The 26,648-nt window shown below is 31.9% G+C and overlaps 1 protein-coding gene across 13 annotated transcripts in view; it reads right to left on the bottom strand.

Annotated features, from left to right (window-relative positions):
• Window positions 1-26,648, bottom strand: part of LOC123265993 (disintegrin and metalloproteinase domain-containing protein 11) — a 153,640-nt gene that overhangs the window by 6,525 nt on the left and 120,467 nt on the right. For 10 of the 13 annotated variants that reach the window (XM_044730012.1, XM_044730008.1, XM_044730018.1 and 7 more), the window contains exons 20-23: window positions 18,266-18,418; window positions 13,066-13,128; window positions 12,148-12,299; window positions 6,713-7,148 (exon numbers count right to left, since the gene is read on the bottom strand). In XM_044730012.1, the coding sequence (XP_044585947.1) occupies window positions 6,713-7,148; window positions 12,148-12,299; window positions 13,066-13,128; window positions 18,266-18,418 (804 nt within the window). The remainder of the gene's footprint in view (window positions 1-6,712; window positions 7,149-12,147; window positions 12,300-13,065; window positions 13,129-18,265; window positions 18,419-26,648) is intronic. The other 3 variants (XM_044730010.1, XM_044730016.1, XM_044730017.1) reach the window with 3 other exon arrangements.

The raw sequence follows: 26,648 nt of genomic DNA, 5'->3' as shown, positions 1-26,648 counted from the left end.
CATTGTTACAGCGTGGATATAATCCGCTCAAGAAGTGACAAATAGTCGGCTACAGTATTACGCAGAACAAAGGGATTTTTGTATTAAAACGCTATAGTGTTGCTAGGCAAAACAACCACTTAGAGGCGGCAAACACCACCGCACCTCTCTTTCTCACCTACAGACAAGAGTCCATGTGCTTGGTAGCACGCGCCACGAGAGCGCCACTCGAGCGTCCAAAATCTTCCAACGCACCCGAGAGTGGGGAGAGACAACACTACCGAGTTACGCACGGGAGAGGGTAACCCGAAAGGGGATAGTGGGCCTTCTAAGCGTTCTGATTGGCTAAGACGCTCGAAGAAAATTCGATTACCAATTAGAAACAACGACGAAGAAGAATTTCGGGAGACAGCGACATCCTCGGATAACCGTCGATCACCGATCATTCTCTCGTGAAAAATTTGTGAACTTCAGACGTATCTGCAAGTATCAGCCATTTTCAAGTCCTTTGTGCTTTATTGAAAAGTTAAACTACGTTACATATCCCAGTTACAGTATTTCCAAATTGTTTAATTAAACAAATTCAGTTGATTATAGACGCTACAGTTATTTTGCAATAAAATTGGAAAATCTTACAGTACAGTTACTTGTTTAATTGAACTTGTTTCAATTATTCAAAGAAATAAACTACGCAGTTAATTACTACTTAAGTTATCGAAAAGCTACAGTCTATCTTACCTTGTTAATTATTAACATTGTTAAGAAATTACGTACATAAAATTACAGAACAACAAATTAAGCTACAGTATTAAGTGAAATTAGAATCAGTGAAGTGAAGCTACAGAATTAATTTACGACACCTGATTGGTAAGTTTAGACCTACCGCTCTAGTAATCTATTCTATTATTCTCTACTTAAAATCCTTCTAAAGCCCTAGTTAGCCTATCGAGTTACAGTTGCCTTTCTTAAAAAAAAAAAAAAAAAAAAAAAAAAAATGTCTAACGACGAAGGTCAGTCAACGGACGCTGAGTTTAATCCCAAATTATTTGACGATACAGAAGATTTTATATTACGCTATCGTAACCCACCACCGGTAGGGGTACGTATACAAGAGAATGTAGCTACAGCATCGGGCGGATTCAACCCGAATACCGCTACCCCAGGACGAGGTCGAGGACGTGGTCTTCCCCCACCCGCGAACTCGGGAACAATACCGAAATCTAACCGCTACAGTAGATCAGATTACAGGCATTTACCGACCGACCACGTTACAGTACGACGACCAAGATCTAGAGACGAATCTCGGCGACACAAAGTTCGCCCGAGCCCCAGAGATTACGAGGTTCCAGAGGACGTAAGCAGTTCAGATCATGATAGCAGAGTCCCGGCGAGACCCAGTGTCTCAAATTTAATGAACGTGCTACATAAATGGCACGTGAGCTTTGGAGGAACACCCGAAGAAGATGTAGAGACCTACATCATGAGGATGGATGAAGCTCTAGAACTCGCCCCCGCTGATGGAACAGGCTTGCGTAAAGTCCTTCCATTTACGTTCCAGGGCGCGGCCCTAACTTGGTACCGCGGCCACTCACGAAATCTTAGATCGTGGACAGATACAGTTAAGGCACTACGTTGCAGATTTGCCGATCCAGACTATCAAATTTCCTTGAGGGAGGAAATTTCCAACCGCACTCAGGCCAAAGATGAGTCGATCAGCCACTATTTGGCTTGTATGAATGGCTTGTTTGAAAGAACTGACCCCCCATGGCCAGAAATTGAAAGAATCAAATACGCCCATCGGAATATGTTAGCCTCGTTCCAGTTAATATTGCCCTTGGAGTCGTGTACTTCAATGGAGGACTTAGAAGAGCGCGCGTTCCGCCAAGAACGTATTATACAACGATCCAACATCTACAGACCACCTCCATTACCGCGACACTCAATGTGCCCCTCGTTTGCATTCACGGGGTCGACAAATACGAGTTACAGTAAGAGGCGACCCCTGCCTTCCTAAACATGGGTAGAGAGCCAGAAGCTACAGTTACACTAAGAAGAGACCTCGAAGGTGATCCAGACGTCGTTCAGCGACCACCCCAAGAGTGGACTGAACGAATGAGACAGCTGGATTCTTTGAGGGGAAGTATAGTACACGCTCTAGATTCAGCATTCCAGAAGCAAGCTCATTATTACAATCTTCGACATCAAGACCGAGAATATCAAGCTGGAGATATGGTGTGGAAGAAACAATTTATTTTCTCCCAAGGTTCATTGTCCAGCATGGCAGATTCTAATCTTTCAAAAGAGATTCAGGATCTTGAGGAGATCCTCTTCATCGATCTGTCCCAGGATGACGACGATGAGTCGGCCGCGACCGAGGCTCCGGAACTCCCAATGGACGACGCCATGTCCGTTACAGCCGAGTCCGAACAACAGGACGAAGAAATGCCGTCCAGAGCAAGCACTACGCGCGGCGAAAGTTCCAGACAAGCAGGTTCCAATCAACGAGCTACACTCTGGGAGAGCCCCGAGGGGTTCTGGAAACCGCTACTCCCGCATCTTGAGACACTACGTTGGCTCAAAGAGACCGAGCCAGAGTTGGTGACAGCTTTGGCTAAGATGGCTGTCCGCATGAGCCACCGCCTAGATGATTCGTGCCCGCTACAGATTCTGAGTGGTTATAAGGTACGGCGATCAATCGAAAACCTACGCACCGTACCTACTGTCGACGCAGAACAACAAACCACGTCGACCACGGTAACGACCAGTGTCCAAACGGACCTACCGAAGACTAGGGTAAAAACCACGCCCGTTACAGCGGAGATCGGAACGCAAACCGATCCAAGAGATGAAGGAGTCCAGGTAGCCATGGAGGTTGTAGAGGAGGCTCTACGACAGGTGACCACAGCTCTAGGAAAAGTTCACGACAAAGAGAATGTCCTGCAGAACAAAAATAACGCTCAAGGAACGTTAAACAACGTACAAAACAAGAACGCTCCAGAATCTACGAAGTTCCAGGAAAAGCAGTCTAAGGGTGAGAGCCGAGGTACGATCCCTAAACACTCAAAGGACCCGTTACCATCGAGTGAGAAACCAACTCTCCCCAAGAGACCAGAGTATCCAGGAAGTCGATTCGGCCTGATCCGGAGTGAGCAAGAGCTCCAGAACCCGATGACCCCACCAGTTCCACCAACTAAGGAGAGGTTTAACACCTACTCCTCATCCGAATACCGGTCAAGTCCCAGACCGTACTCAGCTCAAGAAAGACTGAAGAGGGCTCGTGATCCATCATGCGAGTCCCCAGTGATCCTGGAAAACCAGATTCCAAGACGTTTCCAAGATCGACGAGTTCCAGAAAGTAGATTAGCCCAACAGCAACAGAGTACAGACTTCCAATGGATGGGGAAGCCGAGAAAATGCTGGAATTGCAGACGAGAAGGCCATCCATTTAGCTCTTGTCCAGAGCCAAGGCACATCTTTTGCCAGATGTGCGGTCGGGCCAACGAGACCGCACGGACGTGTCCAGCATGCGGCCCTAAATGGCGAGCCATGGGCCCGTATAAGAAGGAATATGGGGGCAATGTTCCCTGGGAACAGTTAAGAAAAGCACCCAGGAGGTCTGAGGCAGAGAAATCTCCTCCAAGAGACTAAGACTTGCCATGTAAGTCCCTCAAGCTACAGTACCGTTGTATTCGCTCCGGCGATTACGTTACCGTAGGCCATTGGGTCTAGGAGTCAAGCTCCACGAGTCGTAAGACGACAGCTACAGGCAGTTCAAAAACTGCAAAAAGTTTTTGCAAGTTCAAGTCAAAAGAACGTGCAAGTCCCCAGCCATTAACGCTAAGCCAGTCCGAGGTGGAGTAAAGTTCCAGTTGCTTGAGAAGTGGTTCAACATCAGAAGCAGCTCAAGAAGAGGTTCCAGTAAGCAGAGTTCAAGATCAGAGGAAGCAGAATGCAGACCCGGTAGACTCAGACCTCCCCCGGGGGGAAAGGGGTTGTGACGTTATTTTTCACATGGGGTCTGTGACAACTGAGCGTCACATCGAGCACTAGCTCAAAAGCTCAAAAATATTGTACAGCGATAACCCAAGATACTGTAAATAGAACGATTTAAAATTTTTTTTATTGATTTATGGTAATTGTGGATAGTTAGTTACAGGGTTAGGTAAAGTAGGAGGCCGCGATATCAAGCCTCGCGGTAATGCAGGATTTGGGGAATTAGTTCGCGAATTAGTTACAGTAAGATAGAGGAGTGATCATCGATCAAGAGAGTTCGAGTTCGACCGCCGTCCGAGACGGACGTGTTCCAGATAGTCGGTCTTCAACCGTTGTCCAGGTTAGACGCTACAGAAAAATTATTCAGTCTTCGTCCAGGATGGACGCGTTCCCGATAAATTTTTATTCGTCTTCAGAGACGATTATGCTACAGATTCTCTCTTTTTTTTTTGTTTATTTAATTAATTATTTAATTAGCTTCGAGTCGTTTGGGTTATAGCTACAGATTTAAGAGTAATAACGAGGAAAGTGATTGAGTTTTGTGTGAGTAAGGTAAAGTAAAGAGCAAAGTTATTAGTTGGCGTCTCGAGCTTGTGGACGAGTCTACGTTGCCGTGGAGCGGGACAATAAGTCACCCGGCCTCGTGGATGCTAGGTAACTAGCCCTTTTGAGACTCCTGGTGGACTACGGAAGTCCAGCTGTAATGCTGGCGCTCCAACATGGGAGGAGTCAGGTGTGAGTAGGAATCGGTTTTAGTAATTTTGCCCTTGTGGTGGTTTTGGTATTTCTGACGAGACTTGACCAACCTCGCCGAGAGTACCGCTGGTCCACGTTAATTTTGGCAGGCCACAGGTGTGATCGGACCATTGTGCCTGCGGAAGCCTTTGGTCAGTGTTAATTTTGAGGGTTAGAACCTCTTGTAAAATCCTTTTACGTTTCCCTACTTATACCGGCTCCAGGAGAGGTAGCCACCATGGACGATCCTGGCTCGGGAAAAGGAAAGAAGGTATTATTTAATTTATGTTATTTCTGTCGAGTTAATTTCGTATTCTGGGGAATAGTCCTCTTGTAAAACGTTTGTTGCGGTACGTTTTAAATTTATTCCTTTTCTTTGAGTAAAGTAAGAAGGATGCTTAGTTTAAGGTATATTTTATGAGTTTTTATTTTGTACGGTTAAGAGAGTTAAGGATTTTGTGAAGGGTATGTTTTGAAGCCCCAGGTCATTTTAGATATTTATACTTTAATTGGGTTATCGCTCCAGTAAGAATCAAATGTAATTAGAATTATTTAATTTTTGTATTTCTAGCTAAAAGTTATATTGAGTTCTGTACGGTTATATTTATTCGAGTTTCCGGTAATTAAGTTCCTGTATCTGTTTTGTTGTAACCCTTATAGTTAAAGTTTTGTTAAGTTTTTTGGGACTTTGTTAATAAATCAGCTATCAATCCGAAACATCAGCGTCTTGATTTACACACGTTTCCCCAACGTGCAACCGGATCACCCCCTCTCTCCACAATCCACACACTGAGCGACACCGAGTATACCCGCCTTCTCTGCTGCAGCTCCCAGCCTTATTGTTACAGTTCTTTGAGTTTTGGTAATTTCTCGCAAATAAAATTATCTGGCGTCCTTACGGTTATAGATGAGGCAGTTCGCGGGAGTATGAGAGTCGGAAGTATAACGTTTGGGGTTAAATCTCTAGGTTTCCTATTAAAGATATCGTTTGTAGTTTAGTTCAAAGAGACCACCCACCAACCCCTTAAATCCCCAGATTTTAACGTTATAATATGTATATATGAAAAATATATCAAAAATGCATGTGGGTACTCAAATGACAGCTCTTGATGAGTGTAACATCGGGATGAGCTTATATCTTTAAAAACGTCAATATTTAAAAAAGTGCAGTGCAATTTACCAAAAGTCATTATTTAATAAAGCAAAATTTTATTTATTTATAGGTCACAAGTCAATGCAGTCACATAGTGACTGCAAGGTTGCAATTAATCGCTTAATTGTCTCCCATAAGAAACTTTAATCTAAAATATAAAATTCTAATATAAAAATAATTTTTTTGACTTTTAGAAAATATATTAAAATATTTAATAATTAATTTTTTATACTCATATTTATCATACATGAAATATCAGGCCAGATTGTCACATCAAAAAAATTTTTTACAGTATATTCTTAGTCGGGTCTCGAACACGGATCTTTTCGGTTATTTATTTAATACGCTTCTCGTTAGTCCAAGGTTTGAATAATGGGCGTAATTTCTAATATTTCCTGTTTTTATCTACAGAATAAAATTTATTCTCACAATAATTGAGTTTCCATTTATTAATTAAAAACTGTCGAACAAATTTTTACTTAAAAAATAAAGGTAGTTAAAAAAATAATAATAAGATTGTACGATAATGAAAATAAAAAATTAGTATGTAATGCTAGACCGAAAAGGGAGGGACGCATAAAGCCATAGATAATGATATTGATAGAGGTTGATGATTAAGAATATTAAAAAAAGATGATGGAATATTTTTTTATGTAGTTAAAATTAATCCTCACGGTCTAAGAAGCGTACAAATAAATTATTAATATACTTAAAACCAATAATAAATTATTAAAACCAATAATTAATAATGTAAAAAAGCCAGGCGGCTAATAAATAAAAATAGTAATAAAAGTAACAGCATTATTACCATTACTTCCTCGAAATATTGGAAGCATCGAGGGTGTAACTTACCCCTGGGAGGACTCGCTACAGACAGAAGAGTCTATCCGGTAGTGCCGGTCCCCCTCGTTTTCGGAAATCCGCATGTCCTCGGATCCGTTCGGACTCATGTGCCGTGCGGAGTGGACCTCTAATTGCCGGATTATGTCCTCGAGGGTGCGGATCCTGATGGGGCCGCAGGTGGGAGGAACATCCTCCTCGTCGTCATCGTCCTGATTGTCGATGTTGTCCTGCCCTGAGTCCGCGGTCGCCTTTCGATATCCGTCCGGGTAACCACACTCTGCCAGCGACTTACGGATCATCTCGTCGTCCATCAGGTTCCCGGAACCTGAGGGAGTTCCTGACATCCCGCGGTGGGTCGTCGCGTTCCTCAGGGCTTCCATTAGTTCTCCGTGGTACCCGTTTAAGCTGCTCAAGGTTTGAGCCACCATGGCGCTGTCTGGTAATCCTTTAAAATTATTAGACTTTCTGTACTTTTTTTTTTAGGGGAGTTAAATGGTTATTCTGGTTTAGAATTTTAAAGAGGACACGGAGAAAATTTTTACGGGAAGCATGCAATTTATTTGGGACAATAAAATGATTTTTTTTTATAATTAGAGTATTGTTTTTTAGAAAATTAAAATTAAATTATTGTTTTTTAATTAAATAAGTGATTGTAAGAAAACATTCAGATTAAAAATCTAATTTTATTTTAAGAAAATTGGTTTTTTGTAATTTAAGAATTTTTCGCCGTGAAAAACTATTTTTTTTTTTTTCACTATTGTTTTTATTTAGTTTAAGGATTTTATATTTACTAGCTCGAAAATAAGTTAATTTAAAAAATAAATAATTACAAATTTTAAGAAAATTAATGGTTAGTATCTTTAGAACGTAATTTTAGATCTGCGCATGCGCTGGAACAGTTCTGACGCATGCGCGTAGAGTTTACGCAATTTTAAATGACGAATTATTTAAAATTCAAGATTATTCACTTTTAACTTTTTTTCTTTTTTTTTTGTAGAAAATAATATAAACTGAAAGATTTTAATTTTTTTTTTTAACAAGATAATTGTAATTAAAATCCAAAATTTTGGTAAATATTTACAAGTGGGGTGGACCATTTTAATTTTCATTTTTTTGAACGAAATTTCTATTAGATTTTATTGATATATTTTTTTTTCTGAAAAATACATAAAAAAATGAACAATTTAAAAAAAAATTTCGTTATCACAATTTTAAGAAATTTTCAAAAAAATTTATAAATTTTTAAGAAAATTGTGATATTCAATTTTTTTTTAATTGTTCATTTTTTATGTAATTTAAAAAAAAAAAAAAATATCAAAAACATCAAAAATAGAAATTTTATCCAAAAACATGAGAGCCAAATTTTTTTCTAACTTTTAAAGGCAAAAAAACTATTGAAATCTTTATTTTTTTCTTTCACGATATTTTTTATTACAAATGCGCCGTAAAAACAAACAGAATAAAAAAAAATGTTGATTTTTTACCTATTTATGGACAAAATGGAGTAGACCCCACTTGTAAATAATTACCAAAAATTTTAAAAGTCACAAACTTCGGACTGACTTATTATTGCAATTTTTAATCTCCAATAAATTAAAAGATTTGATTTTTAACTTTTAGTATTCCTTTTCAATATAATAAAAAAAGTAATTTAATAAATTAATAAAACTATTCAAAAAATAATTTAGTCAAGACTAAAATTGTGAAAAGATTATTTTTTTGACCACCTAATTTTTTTTTCCAGTATTTAAATATTATTTTCTAGTAAACCACGCATGCAATAATTCTTAAATTCCAAGAACAAATTTATACACTCTTATTTCAATTGTTAAGGCTCTAAATCTCTGGAAAATAAAACGAGTTCGAATTAACAATACACTTTCAATTCTCCGAGCGCAAGGTTTTAAATGTAGAACAATAAATTAAACATCTGTAGGTGAAATATTAAATAACTCCCTCTTAATCCTACTTAGCCATGCAATTTCAAATCTGCTGGGTAGGTACTTCATTGTTATGAGGTAAGTACAACCCAGAAGCTGATTTATTTATTTAAAAATGTCAGGATTAACTACTATGATTTCATCATTTTGTTGTTAACCTTAATCTTACATTTTTTTGAATATTTAATTAATGATTATTAAAAATTTTTAAAAAGTACCAAGATAGTGTAAAATTTTCACGTTTAAAAATGACCTTTTCATCCAATGAATTCGTGAGAAAAAGTTTAAATAATGTGAAAATGTAAATTACATAACAAAAATCGCAAACAGAGCAGCAGAAAAGCGTCCAAGTTTAAACATTTAAAAATAGAAGAAAAGAATTTAAAAACTTCGTGAAGTTAAAATACCCGTTTCGCTGCCAAACCACGCGTGAACAGTAAAATTTACATTATTACCGTAAGGTTAACATTTTGACTTCCTTTCAATATTTTTGTACTTCATAAACAGTGAAGTTGACTTTATAATCTCGAACTATTCTTCTCCGTGCTATTCTTAAGATTTTTATTACTGGAAAACTGATAATTTATAACCTTATGACCTTGATTTTTTGGCATTGTGCCAAATATACTTTAGAGAAGTTTTTTTTTTGGAGTAACACGCCTTTTTGGCACTTGAATTTTGTAAGTGGTATTTTCTTATTATAGATTTAATTAAATTCATAAAATTTGGCACCGTTTGTGATTAATGACTTAGTCAATTTTTAACTTTTGTCTTATAAATTACTTTTTATAAAAGAGAAAAAAAATTTTAATTAGTTCACTGAGAAAACAGTTTGTTTGATTTAAATTCGTAGATTTATTAAAAATAACTTAAAAATACATATTTAATATAGAAAAATTTGTTTGATTTGAATTTGGATTACTTTCAACCAAATACTATTTTGTTTTGGTTTATTTGATTGAATTCGCCGATTTATTTCATTCAAATAAGATTTGTTAATAGTTAACAAATCTCGTTTGAAATAAATCATAAGACGTTTGTGTCGCTACTGTCGCTATTTGAGTTATCGTAATTTTAATACCTTTATCCTCGCCTGTTATAATTGAGTAATTTTGCAAAAAGCTAGTTTTTACAAGATGTTAGTTAACTTTTACTCCAAATAAGAAATGGACTTATTTAAATCTCATTAAATTTAATCATAAATTATTACCAAATATACTTTTAAATTTATAATATTGTTAAGCTTAATTCATTCTTATATCACTTTATAGTTTTGTTTGTTATATACCTACACATGTTAATTTCATGTATAAATTGTATTATTTTGTAAATCTTCAGTTCCACAAGAATTATTGTATTCCATACCTTGCCATTTGGCCTGTGCCTTGGCATTTATTATTAATAAATAAATAAATAAATAATCTCATTTGATTCGAATAAATTGTTCTCTCAGTGCTGGTTTAAAATTAAAAAATTAGAAAAACGGTTGACCTTGAAGGCCATCCCTGCAACTTTCCGCTAATTCCATACTTAGGCGCTTAAAATTGCACCAATGACGTTTTTGAGCTCTTCGAGCTTAAAAATACAATTTATGGGTTATTTTGAGCTCTCCGAGCTCAAAGAGATTGCTTTCCTATGCTTTTGAGCTCTTCGAGCTCAAAAGTCTGATAGAGATTTGATAAGACACTATTTTTTTAATTTTTAAACCGCAATAACTTTTAAATGAATAAACCGTTTTTCACGCGGTTGGCAGCATTCGACGCAATTTTTCAAGCCTCACAAAGAATCTCAAATTTTGAATTGATCGCGCTAGGAATTTCGGAGTTATTCCGAAAAAACACTTTTCTCGGTTTTCTTTCGTTCACGATATCTCTTGAACGAATCAACCGATTTTAACCGGACTGGTGGCGATCGACGTGGTTTTTTGAGGTTAAGAGCTGATTAGTTTTTGGAATTGAACCATCAAGCCGTTTGAAAGTTATTCCAAAAAAACCACATTTGAAAAAAAATTTTTTTTCAGTTTTTTGAAGATTTCTCAAAATCTATTGATCTGAATCGGTCCAAATAGTTTTAAAAATCTAAGTTTGGTCAAGTCCTTTCGAATGGCACCAACCGCGATGAAATCGGTCAAGCCGTTCAAAAGTTATAAGCGGTTCACATACTTTTACACACACACACACATACAGACACCGTGACAACCTCGCGGGGATAGTCAGGGAAGCTTCCTGGGATCTTCAAACGTCGAGATCTGATGAAAACTCGATTTTTGCAAAACGGGGTGAAAACAATAACTTCCCGATTTTTGAAAATCTTCGATTTTCTTAGCGGGAAGTTAAAAAGAATTTTTATAAAATTTAGAATTTTAAATTTATCGTTGCATTCCCATCTTGGTACTTTTTTACTTTTTTTATTCACTAGACAGAAAAAAAATTAACTTTAATCAAGAAAATAATTTTAATTGCCTAGAATCTAGAATCAAGAAAAAATTTTTGAATCAAGTAAAATTTACTTAAACGAAGAAAAATTTTTTCGTTTAAGAGTTTTCTTACTCAAACACGGAAAAGAGTAAACTGTAATAAATAATAGTCGATTTATAATAAGTAATGATTAACTGGAAAAATTACCATTTCAAACAGTAAAATCGTGATTTTAACAATCGCTTTATAATATTTATCATTTAAATGCTACAATTTATTATTTACATGGAAGAAAATACTATTTCAAACAGTAATATTTGCTATCTAAAAGTCGAAAATGTTAAAGTATTATAATTAAGAATTTTGACTTTGATATTTATCATTTCCAATCTAAAAAATGATCTTATGATATGTAAAAAATATAAACTACAGTTACTAAATTTCTATATAAGCAACGTCAATATTTACAAAGTAAAATGGTAAATTTTAAACGCAACGCTAAAAATCAAATTATAATTATTGATTTACTTGGACTGGTAAAATATATATTTTAAGAGTAGAATTTTTACTGTTTCAAATGTTAAATTCTCCGAGTGTGAGACCTTCCCCTTCTCCTCATAGTATAGACTATATATTGAAACGGCAATTTTTACTGTTTGAAACTGTAATTTTTTAAGATGAGAAAGTCGTTATTTACTATAGTGACAGCTACTAATCACATTTTCGATATTAAATTATGGCTTTTACACTTTCTACATTAAGTTTTGTAATATTTACATTAGTACCACCCCGATATCCTTCTGTTAGAAACTATAAAAATTAACCAGAATCCGGATGAACTTTAGTTTACTTTTTTCCGTGAATCAAAATAATAAACTTGATTTAATTTTATTTTTCTGTGTAATAAATCACCAAAAATGAAGCATAAAACTATAAAAATAACTATATCTAAGCAACGTAATTTTCTCCGTGTAAAAAGAAACATTAACGTGAGGTATTGACGTTTTAAAAAAATTTGAAATTTAAATACGAGAGTAAATGAACAACCAAGTTAAATAAACTTTAAACTATTTAGGTATTACAATACCGTAACCACCGTGTTTCTTTAAAATTCCCTTCTCAGGTAACTTTGTCAAACTGTTAGGTGGTAGATCAATGACAGAGACAACGTCTTCGGCGCCCGTACCTCCATCCTCATCGTACATTCCTCCCATCCTCTTCATCGGCGTCTTGTGCTCCCTGAAACATAATAAAATAAAATTATTTACATTTTTATCAGTCCGTATTTTACCTTAGCAATAAATAGCGTCAAAAAAGAAAAAGAAGAACAGATTTTTCGACGGAACAGTAAATCAGAATGAGAGTAAGCGTATGGAACTTGGTTAAATCACGTTTGATGTTGACGAGAAAAATAAAAAGTTAACAAAAAAAGAGTTTATTGTTAAGTAAAAAAAAAGTTGTGAATTCTAGTTTAGTCTAAACTCTTTTAGCTCCGCTTCCTATTTCAGATTTTGTGGAACTTTCCTTCCCTTCATCCCTCTGCGGATCTCCTGGACTGTTATTTCTTTAGTTCTTAGTTTGTTCGTTCGTTCGTTCGCCATAGTCTTTCTCCCTTTCTTTAGATTTTTTATTATAACTTTGAAAGTTTAAAGAAAGTGTACTGAGAGGTCTTGTTGATTTTCCCTAAGGCCGTTTGAGCGATGAATAATAAAGCGCGGTGGCCAACTCTTTTCCGCCAATGTGGTTCCACCGTTTCCGCGTGTGTTTGTTTCTTCAGTATCTATATATAAATTTATATAGATAGGTTGAAGGTAAAACCCAGGATAAGGAAACGAAGAGCAACATTACGCGTAGACCAGAGTTAAGCCAAAGAAAGAAGAACCGAGAGATGAAAAGCCTCTTAAAACTTTAAGCCTATTTTCATTTTTTACTTTTCGATCTTTTTACTTTTTAATGGCATCCTAGAGCTTGCAACAGAAAAAAAATTGGAGTATTGGTTACTTACTTGAGTCGCGAGCCGTCTGCGGTCACGTTTGGTTGCTGCTGGAATAACACACGTTGGTCGCAGCTGGAAAATAGATTTGTTAGTTGGAATTATTTTTTATTTGCACGATTAAAAAAATCGATTCGAAAAAAATTTTACTGAGATATTCAGTTTGAATTAATTCAAGAAAATAAAATTCTAGGGTAGAGAGAAGTTTTTTATTTATTAGGTATAGTCACGAGCCAATTTATTAGGTATTAGGAGCATTCCATAGTGACTGGTGGGAAATTTGAGTCGGGAATTCCATTAATTATAAATAATTATATATAATTATGTGATTGAAACTTATACTATTATAAAATTTTTCTTATAATATAGGAGAATAATTAACTACATCCCTTTGTCCAAAAACCTCGATTACTTTTTAAGTTTCTCGTAATTATCATTTGACTGAGTGTGATTAGTGGGACTAAGAAAAATCCTTCTCTCTTACCAAAGGTATACTTAAAGTCCAATTTCAGTTCGACCACTAAACTGAAAAAAAATACTTCCCTCGAAAATACTAAATTTATACTACAAACATTCAATATTATGAAGAATTATACTGATTACCTACGTAGAAACAATTAAAAAAATTTGTTTTTATTGTGACTGGTGGGACAGGCATTTGTGACTGGTGGGGCAAGTACAAAATGTCTACATCAAGTTGTTTATTAAAAAGACTTTTATATTATTTCAACCTTAGAAACATTATTGTTTATATATTTAACTATAAATTATTTAGGATAATTAAAAAAAACTAATTAAAAAACACAAATAAAGGATTTAGCATGCTGACAACACGATCTTGATAAACTTAGGTGTTAATTAATAACGAACATAAACAAAATTTGTTCTTAAAACTATAATAATAAATATGTTAGTTAATAACAAACATAAAATGAATTTGTTGTTAAAACTATTGAAACAACATTTGACCCGGATACAAGTTAGTACGGCTGAAAAATTATTAGGAGAGACAAATCCATTTTCTTATAGATTAAAAAAAAATTTCTTTACAAATTAGTGAAATATAAACTTTTAATAATAAATTAGGACTAAATTAGAATGAATCAGAGAAATTTTTAAATTTTTGTCATTTTTCCATTTCGCGTAGTATGCTTCTATAGTAAAATTTATCTTATAATATAGAAGAATAACTAATTAACAACATCCCTTTGTCAAATACCTCGATTGCTTTTTAAGTTTCTCGTAATTATCATTTGACTGAGTGCGACTGGGGGGACTAAGAAAAATCCTTCTCTCTTACCAAAGGAATACTTAAAGTCCAACTTCAGTTCGACCACTAAACTGAAAAAAAATACTTCCCTCGAAAATACTAAATTTATCTTACAAATATTCAATATTATGAATTAGACTGATTAGCTACGAAGAAACAATTAAAAAAATTTGTTTTTATTGTGACTGGTGGGACAAGTACAAAATGTCTACATCAAGTTGTTTATTAAAAAGACTTTTATATTATTTCAACCTTAGAAACATTATTGTTTATATATTTAACTATAAATTATTTAGGATAATTAAAAAAAACTAATTAAAAAACACAAATAAAGGATTTAGCATGCTGACAACACGATCTTGATAAACTTAGGTGTTAATTAATAATGAACATAAAAAAATTTGTTTTTCAAACTATAATAATGAATATGTTAGTTAATAACAAACATAAAATGAATTTGTTGTTAAAACTATTAAAACAACATTTGTCCCGGATACAAGTTAGTACGACTGAAAAGTTACTCGGAGAGAAAAATCGATTTTCTTATTGAATAAAATAGTTATTTTCTATACATATGCGCAAATGGAAGGATTTTGACGGCTTGAAGTGACGTCACAAGTTTGAGGCTATGGGCGCGTAGTTTTAGTGAGATACAGTAAAATGTGACATCGGAAGACACTACTCTTCAAAACTAAAATAATATACTTTCAATATTTAGAAACAAAATTTCTTTTTGCTGAGAAGATTACTTTAAAGACAATGAATCAATCAAGACAATTTTGTTTTTGGATCAAAAATATTTTAAATCAACTAATTTTTTTCCACCGAAGAAATATTCAATAAATCTTTTTCTTTTCAAAAAAATTCAAATTTTTAAAACAGAACACTTCATTTTTTTCATTATGGAGGCATTCCATGCGAAATGGGAAAATGACTAAAATTTTAAAATTTCATTAATTCATTTTAATTTAGTCCTAATTTATTATTAGAAGTTTATATTTTACTGATTTGTAAAAAAATTTTTTTCTCACCTCCGGGCGGAAAGCGTCAATTTTCCTCCCGCTGCGCTAAACGAAAATGCCGCTTTCCGCCTCCGTCGAGGAGAAAAATAGTATACACACCACGGGCAGTAAATAAGAAAGCCTCAGATCACATGTTTATTGACCTCGGCTTCGCCTCGGACAACAATTACATGTGATCTGAGACATTTCTTATTTTACTGCCCTAGATGTGTAATATACTATTTTAATCAATAAGAAAATCAATTTTTCTCTCCCAGTAACTTTTCAGCCGTACTAACTTGTATCCGGAACAAATGTTGTTTTACTAGTTTTAAGAACAAATTCATTTTATGTTTGTTATTAACTAACATATTTATTATTATAGTTTTAAGAACAAATTTTGTTTATGTTCGTTATTAATTAACACCTAAGTTTATCAAGATCATGTTGTCAGCATGCTAAATCCTTTATTTGTGTTTTTTAATTAGTTTTTTTTAATTATCCTAAATAATTTATAGTTAAATATATAAACAATAATGTTTCTAAGGTTGAAATAATATAAAAGTCTTTTTAATAAATAACTTGATGTAGACATTTTGTACTTGTCCCACCAGTCATAAATGCCTGTCCCACCAGTCTCAATAAAAACAAATTTTTTTAATTGTTTCTACGTAGGTAATCAGTCTAATTATTCATAATATTGAATGTTTGTAGGATAAATTTTGTATTTTCGAGGGAAGTATTTTTTTTCAGTTTAGTGGTCGAACTGAAATTGGACTTTAAGTATACCTTTGGTAAGAGAGAAGGATTTTTCTTAGTCCCACCAGTCGCACTCAGTCAAATGATAATTACGAGAAACTTAAAAAGCAATCGAGGTATTTGACAAAGGGATGTTGTTAATTAGTTATTCTTCTATATTATAAGATAAATTTTACTATAGTATAAGTTTCAATCACATAATTATATATAATTGATGGAATTCCAGAGTCAAATGTCCTACCAGTCACTATGGAATGCCCCTATGAAAATGTTCCACAATGTTTCGACACAAACGAAATATTTTAATTTCATTTTTTTTTATCTTTAAAGAAGTTCGAGCGAATCTAATGTAAAAAATAATTTCCAACTTTGAGCTTTGAAATTAAGTATACGTATAAATAAATACGTAATTTATCTAATCCCAAAATTTAAAAAAGATTCACCGTTTAGTTACTTAGATATTAAATTTTAAAAATCACATATTTTATCTCCTTATACACGGGCTCTTATGGCGGACAAACGTTTTGTCGAGACTTTAATTATTTTTTTCAATATTAACCTCCCAACTTTGACGGATAAAAAACTATATACAAGAAACTTGGATTATTGCAAAATATAAAAACAATTTAATAATAATACATTACCGATATAATTTTTGAAATATTTAAAGTCAAATTTTATGTTTGTAACTCGTTTATCGTCAGCCATTTATTCGAATCCGAACAAAACAGTTTCACTGTAAAAAAATCGCGCCAAGTCCACGTTCATAAGACTATTAAGAAAAAAAAAATTTTTTTTTTTCTTTACAAAAAGATATAAAATAGAAAAATTAAAAAATCCAAGTAACCGATATGATTGTATATGATTTTCGGAAATTAAAAAAAATTTTGTTGTAAATTTAAAAATTAAGAAAAAAATTTTGGAACGTATTTAGTGTGCGTGGTTGAAAAATATTTTACTTTTCATGAAATTCGTAAAATCTATTTACTAGGACTTTAAAAAAATTGAAATACACAATGACGCACACCAAGTACGTCCCAAAATTTTTTTCTTAATTTTTAAATTTACAACAAAATTTTTTTTAATTTCCGAAAATCATATACAATCATATCGGTTACTTGGATTTTTTAATTTTTCTATTTTATATCTTTTTGTAAAGAAAAAAAAAATTTTTTTTTTCTTAATAGTCTTATGAACGTGGACTTGGCGCGATTTTTTTACAGTGAAACTGGTTTTGTTCGGATTTTAGTATTTTTTGTAATTATAATAAAAATTTGCAATTGGTACCAACTTAAATCTCAAGTTTGCTGCATTTTTTATAGCAAACTATCCCCTTGAAGCTACAGTTTATGTAAAAATAATTGCAGCGCACCCTGGCGGGTGTAGATGCAAGCTGTGAAATTTATTTTTTCAACTGTAGTTTTCCATCTATTGGACTATTACCATGCATTCTCGAATTACGTAATCTGTGGTATGTCACTTTTTACATCGAAAAAAAGTCAGGATCGAAATTTTTGAGCTTGCTATAGTTTGTGCTGATAAAATTTAATAATTTCAAGTAGATTAATTGTTATAATTGAATATAATTAATTGATATCAGTAAAATAAAGTATGAATTACTGATATAATATAAAATTTAGGAACAAGAAGTACCGTCGAATTAAATAAAATTTTGCAACCTCGAAATACCGTTCTGCTTACAGTAAACACACTCGGTAGTCTGGCGCTCCGTTTACAACGGATTTGAACGGAACTTGGCGCCAGATTCTACCGAATCTGTGGATAAAGATTTGACAACATCGCGTCAACAGCTGAGAAAAAACAAAAGGATAGAAATATAGTTACAGAGAGAGAAATGTTTAACTCACACACTCATCTACGTCTCAGTTATGGGTATAATCAAGCGCGCTATTGCCAAATCTGTTTATTTATTCCGGCAAGTTATAAATACTAAAGTCATTTTATTACTTTACTTTATTAAATAAGTAAAAATCCTCAATTATTAAATTGTTTGAATTATTTTAAATGAAAATAAAGAATTTTGACGAATATTGGGAAAACTAAAATTAAAAAAAAACTTTAACACTATTTTGACTCATTAGTTACGCTCGAACTTTCTTAAAAATAAATTCTTTCTCCAGTGGAGATTTTAATTTATAAAATTAAATAAACAAACATTTACCTGTAAGTAGGCATACTTCCAAAGGTAAGAATTTTGTTGACATTATCAAGCGCCACAACCTCCGGATGGTGATTGCTAGAGCGCTCACTGTAGGCTTTGGGCGCCGGTTTCTTCGAATAAGGAGGGTCGTATTTTTGTATAGTACTCTTGCGTCTGCGGATCATCATGTGCTCATTAAAATTAACCACTCGCTTCGACAGGGTTGAAAAAAAAATTAAACAAATAGACAAAAAAAACCAAAACACACAGGACCAAAGCACATGCAAGCTAACGTATCTTCCTCTTCCGTTATTTTTATTATCATTTTGTTATTATTACTATTATTATTAATATTATCAACATCATTTGTGAATTATTGAATTGTTAATTAAATGGAACGTATTGGTTATCGTACCTGCCGATAACTATTGTCGAATCGATGAAATATTTAACGGGAGAAATAAAAAAACAAAATAAACGTTTATTATATTATATGCACAATTGCATTCAATAGGGTTCGCTATCGAGTTTACCATCTAATCATAGATCTCGCATGCGTTTGTAACATAAACAGTCAACCAGTCAAATGGTACACCCGCAGCTCTGCCCCGATTCTAGGTTATGTAATCTTTTTAACTTTTCTCTGTTATTTATTCTGAAAGTTTTTTTATTTATCTATCCTATCTATTTATTTTTATTTTTATCCTCGAGTTTCGAGCGCGTTTTTATCCGCAGTGCCCTTTTATGCCAATCTACCAAATGCCAAACTAATAAATCAAATCATAAAAAATATTTTACATTTCCACGGATTTTATATTTTTAATAAAAGAGAATCCTAAATTTATGGATTCGTCAAAAAAATTACAGCTATTTTTCATTTTTATTCCAACTATTGAAAATAAATTATTTTTTTATCTCTTGGCCATTTTTATTTTTATAAAAAAATATTTTCTCGTTAAAAAATTATTGCGATAAAACTTCCAGCTCCGACATTTATTTATTTTTTTTTCAATTAAAAGATAATGAAGTCGAGTTTTCACAATTGAAGTTTAAAATTTTTTTGATTAGAAATCTTTATTAAAGTTTTAGTCATTAACAGGTCCGGATATTTTTAAAAGTTTCCTACTTAATTACAACCAAACAAAAAAATTGACTTAATTAAACACTCATATTATGAACTAGCTGTCAATCTACCGCTTTGCTCGGTTTGAGTTTAAATTTGTTTATGTTTTTTAGTAAAACAATTTTTAAACTTTACATCAGCATTCACCCGGAAATTATGTTCTCAAGGAGTTTTGTAAACGTTTATATTTTTTTATTTGCAAGGGTAATTGGTATCGATATTATAAAAATCCCTTAAAAGTTTATCCTTTTAAATAAAAATGATTTTTAGTTTTGGATATTGATAACTCTGTAATCGTAATAAAGATTCTATTCAACTTGAAAAATATCAAATTAGTCAATCAACAATACAATTATTACTTTTTATTTACTTTATTAAAATTACTAAAGAAACGATTTTGAATGAAAAGTTATTATTTACTCAACTAACAAAATATCGACGAAATATTATAAACTTGAAACATTAACTGAGAAACAATGCATTTAATGACATAAGTTTGATGTCTATTGCTTTTGTAGTTTTTTCGGTCAGAAATGTCTAAAAAACGTCTCTTTATTAACGAGCATAGATATAGATTATTGAAGATACATATTTAGTTTATTTAAACAGCATCTTATTCAAAAATTAAAAAACTGTTATAAAAAGTCAATTTGGTAACTTTGTTTCAGTCTGATATTTAAAATAAACTTTAAAAATTATTAATCATTAAAATTTTCTTAATTAGTAAATAAATTGATTTTTAACGCGTTTTGATGTGACGGAATTAATAACTATTAAAGTCCATCTCTTTCAGAGGTTGGTATTGAGTTTCATAGCTATTGCTCTCAGTTTCATCATTGCAAATTATTCATACTGTTATATTATCATGTAAATTTTCATTTATAGCTCATTATCTTTCAATGTTTTAATTTTCCGGCAATACATAATGTAAATTTTGCTATTGTTTCATTGTAACAATAAATTATTTACGCATATTAAAGTAAAAATACCAGAATGAATAAATACTTCTTTTAAACAAATAAAAAATTTTTTCTTTAATTAATAATATAAATATAATCTTCAGAGTGAATGAATTAAAAACTATCTACTCCGTAAATTTTTTACAGCGCTCCCAAGCGTGACTGTATAAGATTTATACTACCGGATAATTTTTAATAATGTCGAACTTGGATTTTTTTCGATCAGCAGTTTGTAATAATTTATTAACATAGAATTAAAAATTTGTTTTTGTTGCAATCGGTAATAAAAACTGAAATATATTTTTTAATACACGGAAAAAAGTAAACTGTAAAATTCATGCGGATTCCGGTTAATTTTTATAGTTTCTAACAGAAGGACATCGGGGTGGCACAAATGTAAATATCACAAAACTTAATGTAGAAAATGTAAAGGCCACAATTTATAATTTAATATCGAAAATGTGATTTGTAGCTGTCAATATAGTAAATAACGACTCTCTTATCTTAAAAAATTACAGTTTCAAACAGTAAAAATTGCCGTTTAAATATATAGTCTATACTATGAGGAGAGGGGAAGGTCTCACACTCGGAGAATTTAACATTTGAAACAGTCAAAATTCTACTCTTAAAATATATATTTTACCAGTCCAAGCAAATCAATAATTATAGTTTGATTTTTAGCATTGCGTTTAAAATTTACAATTTTACTTTGTAAATATTGACGTTGCTTGTTTAGAAATTTAGTAACTATAGTTTATATTTTTTACATATCATAAGATCATTTTTTAGGTACGAAATGATAAATAGCAAAGTCAAAATTCTTAACTGTTATACTTTAACATTTCCGACTTTCACATAGCGAATATTACTGTTTGAAATAGTATTTTCTTCCATGAAAATAATAAACTGTAGCATTTAAATGATAAATATTATAAAGTGATTGTTAAAATTACGATTTTACTGTTTGAAATGGTAATTTTTTCCAGTTGATCATTACTTATTACAAATCAACTATTATTTATTACAGTTTACTTTTTTCCATGCACAATTTATAATTTAATATCAAAAATGTGATTAGTAGCTAACACTATAGTAAATAACGACTCTTTCATCTTAAAAAATTACATTTTCAAACAGTAAAAATTGACGTTTCAATATATAGTCTATACTATGAGAAGAAGGGGAAGGTTTCACACTCGGAGAATTTAACATTTGAAACAGTAAAAATTCTACTCTTAAAATATATATTTTACCAGTCCAAGCAAATCAATAATTATAGTTTGATTTTTAGCATTGCATTTAAAATTTACAATTTTACTTTGTAAATATTGACGTTGCTTGTTTAGAAATTTAGTAACTATAGTTTATATTTTTTACATATCATAAGATCATTTTTTAGGTACGAAATGATAAATAGCAAAGTCAAAATTCTTAACTGTTATACTTTAACATTTCCGACTTTCACATAGCGAATATTACTGTTTGAAATAGTATTTTCTTCCATGAAAATAATAAACTGTAGCATTTAAATGATAAATATTATAAAGTGATTGTTAAATCACGATTTTACTGTTTGAAATGATAATTTTTTCCAGTTGATGATTACTTATTATAAATCGACTATTATTTATTACAGTTTACTTTTTTACGTACACAATTTATAATTTAATATCGAAAATGTGATTAGTAGCTGTCACTATAGTAAATAACGACTCTCTCATCTTAAAAAATTACAGTTTCAAACAGTAAAAATTACCGTTTCAATATATAGTCTATACTATGAGGAGAGGGGGAAGGTCTGACACTCGGAGAATTTAACATTTGAAACAGTAAAAATTCTACTCTTGAAATATATATTTTACCAGTCCAAGCAAATCAATAATTATAGTTTGATTTTTAGCGTTGCGTTTAAAATTTACAATTTTACTTTGTAAATATTGACGTTGCTTGTTTAGAAATTTAGTAACTGTAGCTTATATTTTTTACATTTCATACGATCATTTTTTAGTCACGAAATGATAAATATCAAAGTCAAAATTCTTAATTATTATACTTTAACATTTCCGACTTTCACATAGCGAATAATACTGTTTGAAATAGTATTTTCTTCCATGTAAATAATAAATTGTAGCATTTAAATGATAAATATTATAAAGTGATTGTTAAAATCACGATTTTACTATTTGAAATGGTAATTTTTTCCAGTTAATCATTACTTATTACAAATCGACTATTATTTAATACAGTTTACTTTTTTCCGTGTAAAATAAATCCGAAGAGTAATTTTATATGTTGATTTAATACCTCAAATGCAAGTGGCTTATTTTTTTTTTTTTTTTGACGAATGCATAAAAAGAATTCAGATTGTATGATAATTCGAAAAAAAGTTTTACGAATAATTTCTAGAGCATTGGAGTAAACCCAATTACTGTTTGCTCTTCTCATTTGTGACTTTAGTTAGATATTGTTAGCCGTGACGAGATCTACATTAGTAGTACGGGTTTATGCAGGAATTATTATGGTAGATGTAGAATTCCAGAGAATGGAGAAAAAAAAAACTTGAAAGTTTTGGATCAAGCCCTAGAGGAAGTTGAGAGCGAAGAATATATGTATATATATGTTCAAAAGTTCTGTGTATATATGTTTATATATTATAAAGTGTATGTATGTAAGTATGAGTGTGTATAAGAACGGATGAAAGTCGTTAAGTTGGCGTGTAGATTGATGGGATAATTTTTTAAGTCGGAAGCTGCTTGTTCAAGCTCGTCGGCCAACTTTTCGCGAGCGTCGTACACCCGTATAACACGAGGGTGGTACTACTTCTCTCTTAGCAGCAGCAGCAGCAGTAGCAGTAAAGGGTAAAAAATCGAAAAAAAAATATCTCGTTGAAGGAATGGGAAAAGGAAAGTAAAGTACTATGACGTTGAGAAAGACGTTATTTGCGCGCTTGTTGAAATATGTGACGTAAGTTTTAAATAATTAGTTTTTTTTTATTTAACTGAGTGACAATTGACGTTGACGTCATATGAATATTTTATTTATTTTTCATGTAATTAATTCGTGATTTTATTTTGGAGTTGATGAATAAAAGTGTTGGTGTTAAGAATTTTACTTTTGCAATAAGTTTTTTTGTAATTTGATCAATTGTATTTCATGTAATCATCATTACATCACGTATGAAATCCTATATGACCATAATGACATCAAATATGGTCACATGTGATCATAATGACATTACATATGGTCATATGTGATTAATGTGTAATCACGACGTCATATATGATCATTTATAAAATCAGATATGGTCACATATGATTATTGTGATGTCATATATATTATGTGTGACATCATGTATGATCACGACATCATATATTATCATTTATAAAATCAGATATGGTCACATATGATTGTATTGACATCACATATGGTCATATGCGATCAAATATGATATCACATATGATCATGACATTACGTGTGATTACTTCATCATAAATGATAATTTTTTAACATCATATATGGTCATATGTGATTATATATGGTCATAAATGACCATATGACATCATAGTGATCATATGAAATGATACGTGATCATTAGGGCCAGGAAGTTGGCGTTTTTTCTTTGTTCAAATTTGAGGTTAAACATATGAGTGCTCATTCAAACAACTGTGAAAGTCCTGGCCCTAGTGATCATATATAAGATCATATATGACATCATATGTTGTCATATGTGATCATACAAGGTGTCCCAGAAGTAACGGACGCCATTGTAGCATCTGATGAAAAAAATAATTCTGAGACGAAAAGTCCTTAGCCATTTTTTAATTAGACGCATAGATAATTAATTATTAATTAAAGTAACGTCGCTTTATGTGTTAGAGAGAGAGCGTCAGTGTCCAGTAAAGTATGTGGCAAACAAAGACACAACTAACTGTATGACTAACTAGCTACTATAGCTAACGTAGTCACACACATTTACTTACACATTCACACGTGCAAGCGTCTTCGTTTGGAACGCACTTGACTGGACACTGGTGCTCTCTCTCTAACGCATAAAAGGACATTATTTTAATTAATAATTAATTGTCTATGCGTCTGATTAAAAAAGGCTAAGGACTTTTCGTCTCAGAATTATTTTTTTTATCAGATTCTACAATGGCGTCCGCTACTTCTGGGACACTCTGTATATGCAATCACATATGATTATGACATCACGTGTGATCACCGTATCATACATGATAATTTTTTACATCATATATGATCATATGTGATCATTTATGACATCACATATGATTATGACATCACGTGTGATCACCGTATCATATATGATAATTTTTTTACATCATATATGGTCATGTGTAATCATTATGCCATCACATATGACCATTGATGACATCACAGTTCAGGTAAAATGGGCTTTTTAATTTTTTAATATCTGAAAATTCTTTTTTAACAAAATTTTGTCTAAAAAATTCAATAAAATAACATTATTACAACTTCAAAAAATTCTTTCATCAACAAGAAAGAAACTATAATTACAAAAGAATTCTTACATTTTTTATTTGCAAGAAAAATTTATCGTAAAATTTATACTTACGTCTTGATTTTCCTTAAAATTTATATTTTGTTAATATTATTATTATTAATATAAAAATTTTCTCATTTTTTTTTAAATTAAAAAAAACGCAATTCAGCAAAAGTTTTTTCCATGAATATATAAAATATATCATGAAAAATTAGCGTTACATAAAAAAAAGTTTTCTTGAAGTAAGTCTTAAACCGGGCCTATCTTACCCCAAAAACAATTTCAGAGGATTCATAAAAGTGGGATTTAAAAAAATAAAAAATTTCGTCACGGCTACATTGATTTTACAAGTATTTCGTTGCTCTTATTTTTGCGGCTTCTACGTGGCTCAAAATACGCTTGCGCGTTTTATATAACAAACATCCATATAATATAAATATATACATATATATTCAGAGTTTTCCGCCCGGTTTTACAGATTCTTTAGTCACATATTAAAAAATAAATAACAAAAAAGAGAGAATATAATCTACAACAGCAATAAAATTACAATGGGTAAAAAGTGTTGCAATAAAACATTTTCCTCCCCTTTTACTTATCTCAGCACAGTGCTGAGTAATATATTTAACGCTGTATTAAATTTACTGCTAGCAATAAAAAATAAATTAAAAAAAATATATATAAAAATTCGTATCTAAACAAACTAAATAAATATAAAAGTTTACGAACCACAAAATGGCTGCGCTAAAATTTATCAGGAAATTAATTATTAATTAACGTGCCCGTGGCTACGGTAATTAGTGGCGATTGATTAAATACTCCAAAATTGAATTGCCCGATAATTATAAACCCAGATACTAGATAAAATCCTAATATATAATTATAATTATCCATCGAGGTTATATTAACTAAAAACGCGCTTTTTTATATTTTAAATATTCATCTTCTTTATTTTCTACGCAAGGTGCCAGGGTGCTGACTCAAGTATGTGCAAGTGAAGCTACTTTTAAATAAAATAAATTTTTTAACTTTTTAAATCATAAACAAAATTTAATTAAGCACCAAGCGGATAAGGAGCTTCTAGAAGCGCAACTTATTCTTTATTGTTTTACTCTTAATCTTCCCCGTACTGCATATCGATTTTTTTTTAGATTAATTAACAGCAAAAAAAATCATATTTACTTCTTTTTAATATTTACTCACTCGTCGCTGCCTGTTGATTTTTAGTATCTTAACGCTTAGTTTAAAAAGAAACGTTCAAATTTGCTGAGAATGCGCGCGCATGGCTAAGATGCGCGCGCATCTGCCATTTTGTTGCGCGACGCCATTTAACGGTCGCTCGGGAACTTAAAATGTGCATTAAAGTATTTTTTTTCAATTCATTTACACGGAAAAAAGTAAACTGTAAAATTTACTCGGGATCCGATTAATTTTTATAGATTCAAAAAGTACAGCGGACATCGGGGTGGAATTAATGTGAATATTACAAAATTTAATGAAGAAAGTGTAAAAGCCACTATAATTTAACATCGAAAAAGTGATTAGTAGCTGTCACTCTAGTAAATAACGACTCTCTCATCTTAAAAAATTACAGTTTCAAACAGTAAAAATTGCCGTTTCAATATATATTCTATACAATGAGGAGAAGGGGAAGGTTTCACACTCGAAGAATTTAACATTTGAAACAGTAAAAATTCTACTCTTAAAATATATATTTTACCAGTCCAAGCAAATCAATAATTATAGTTTGATTTTTAGCGTTGCGTTTAAAATTCACCATTTTACTTTGTAAATATTGAC

The sequence above is a fragment of the Cotesia glomerata genome, linkage group LG5 (assembly GCF_020080835.1).
Source record: "Cotesia glomerata isolate CgM1 linkage group LG5, MPM_Cglom_v2.3, whole genome shotgun sequence".
NCBI classification, from domain to species: Eukaryota; Metazoa; Arthropoda; class Insecta; order Hymenoptera; family Braconidae; genus Cotesia; species Cotesia glomerata.
Note: the sequence above shows the minus strand (reverse complement) of the source record. Positions and strands in the feature narration are given on the sequence as shown.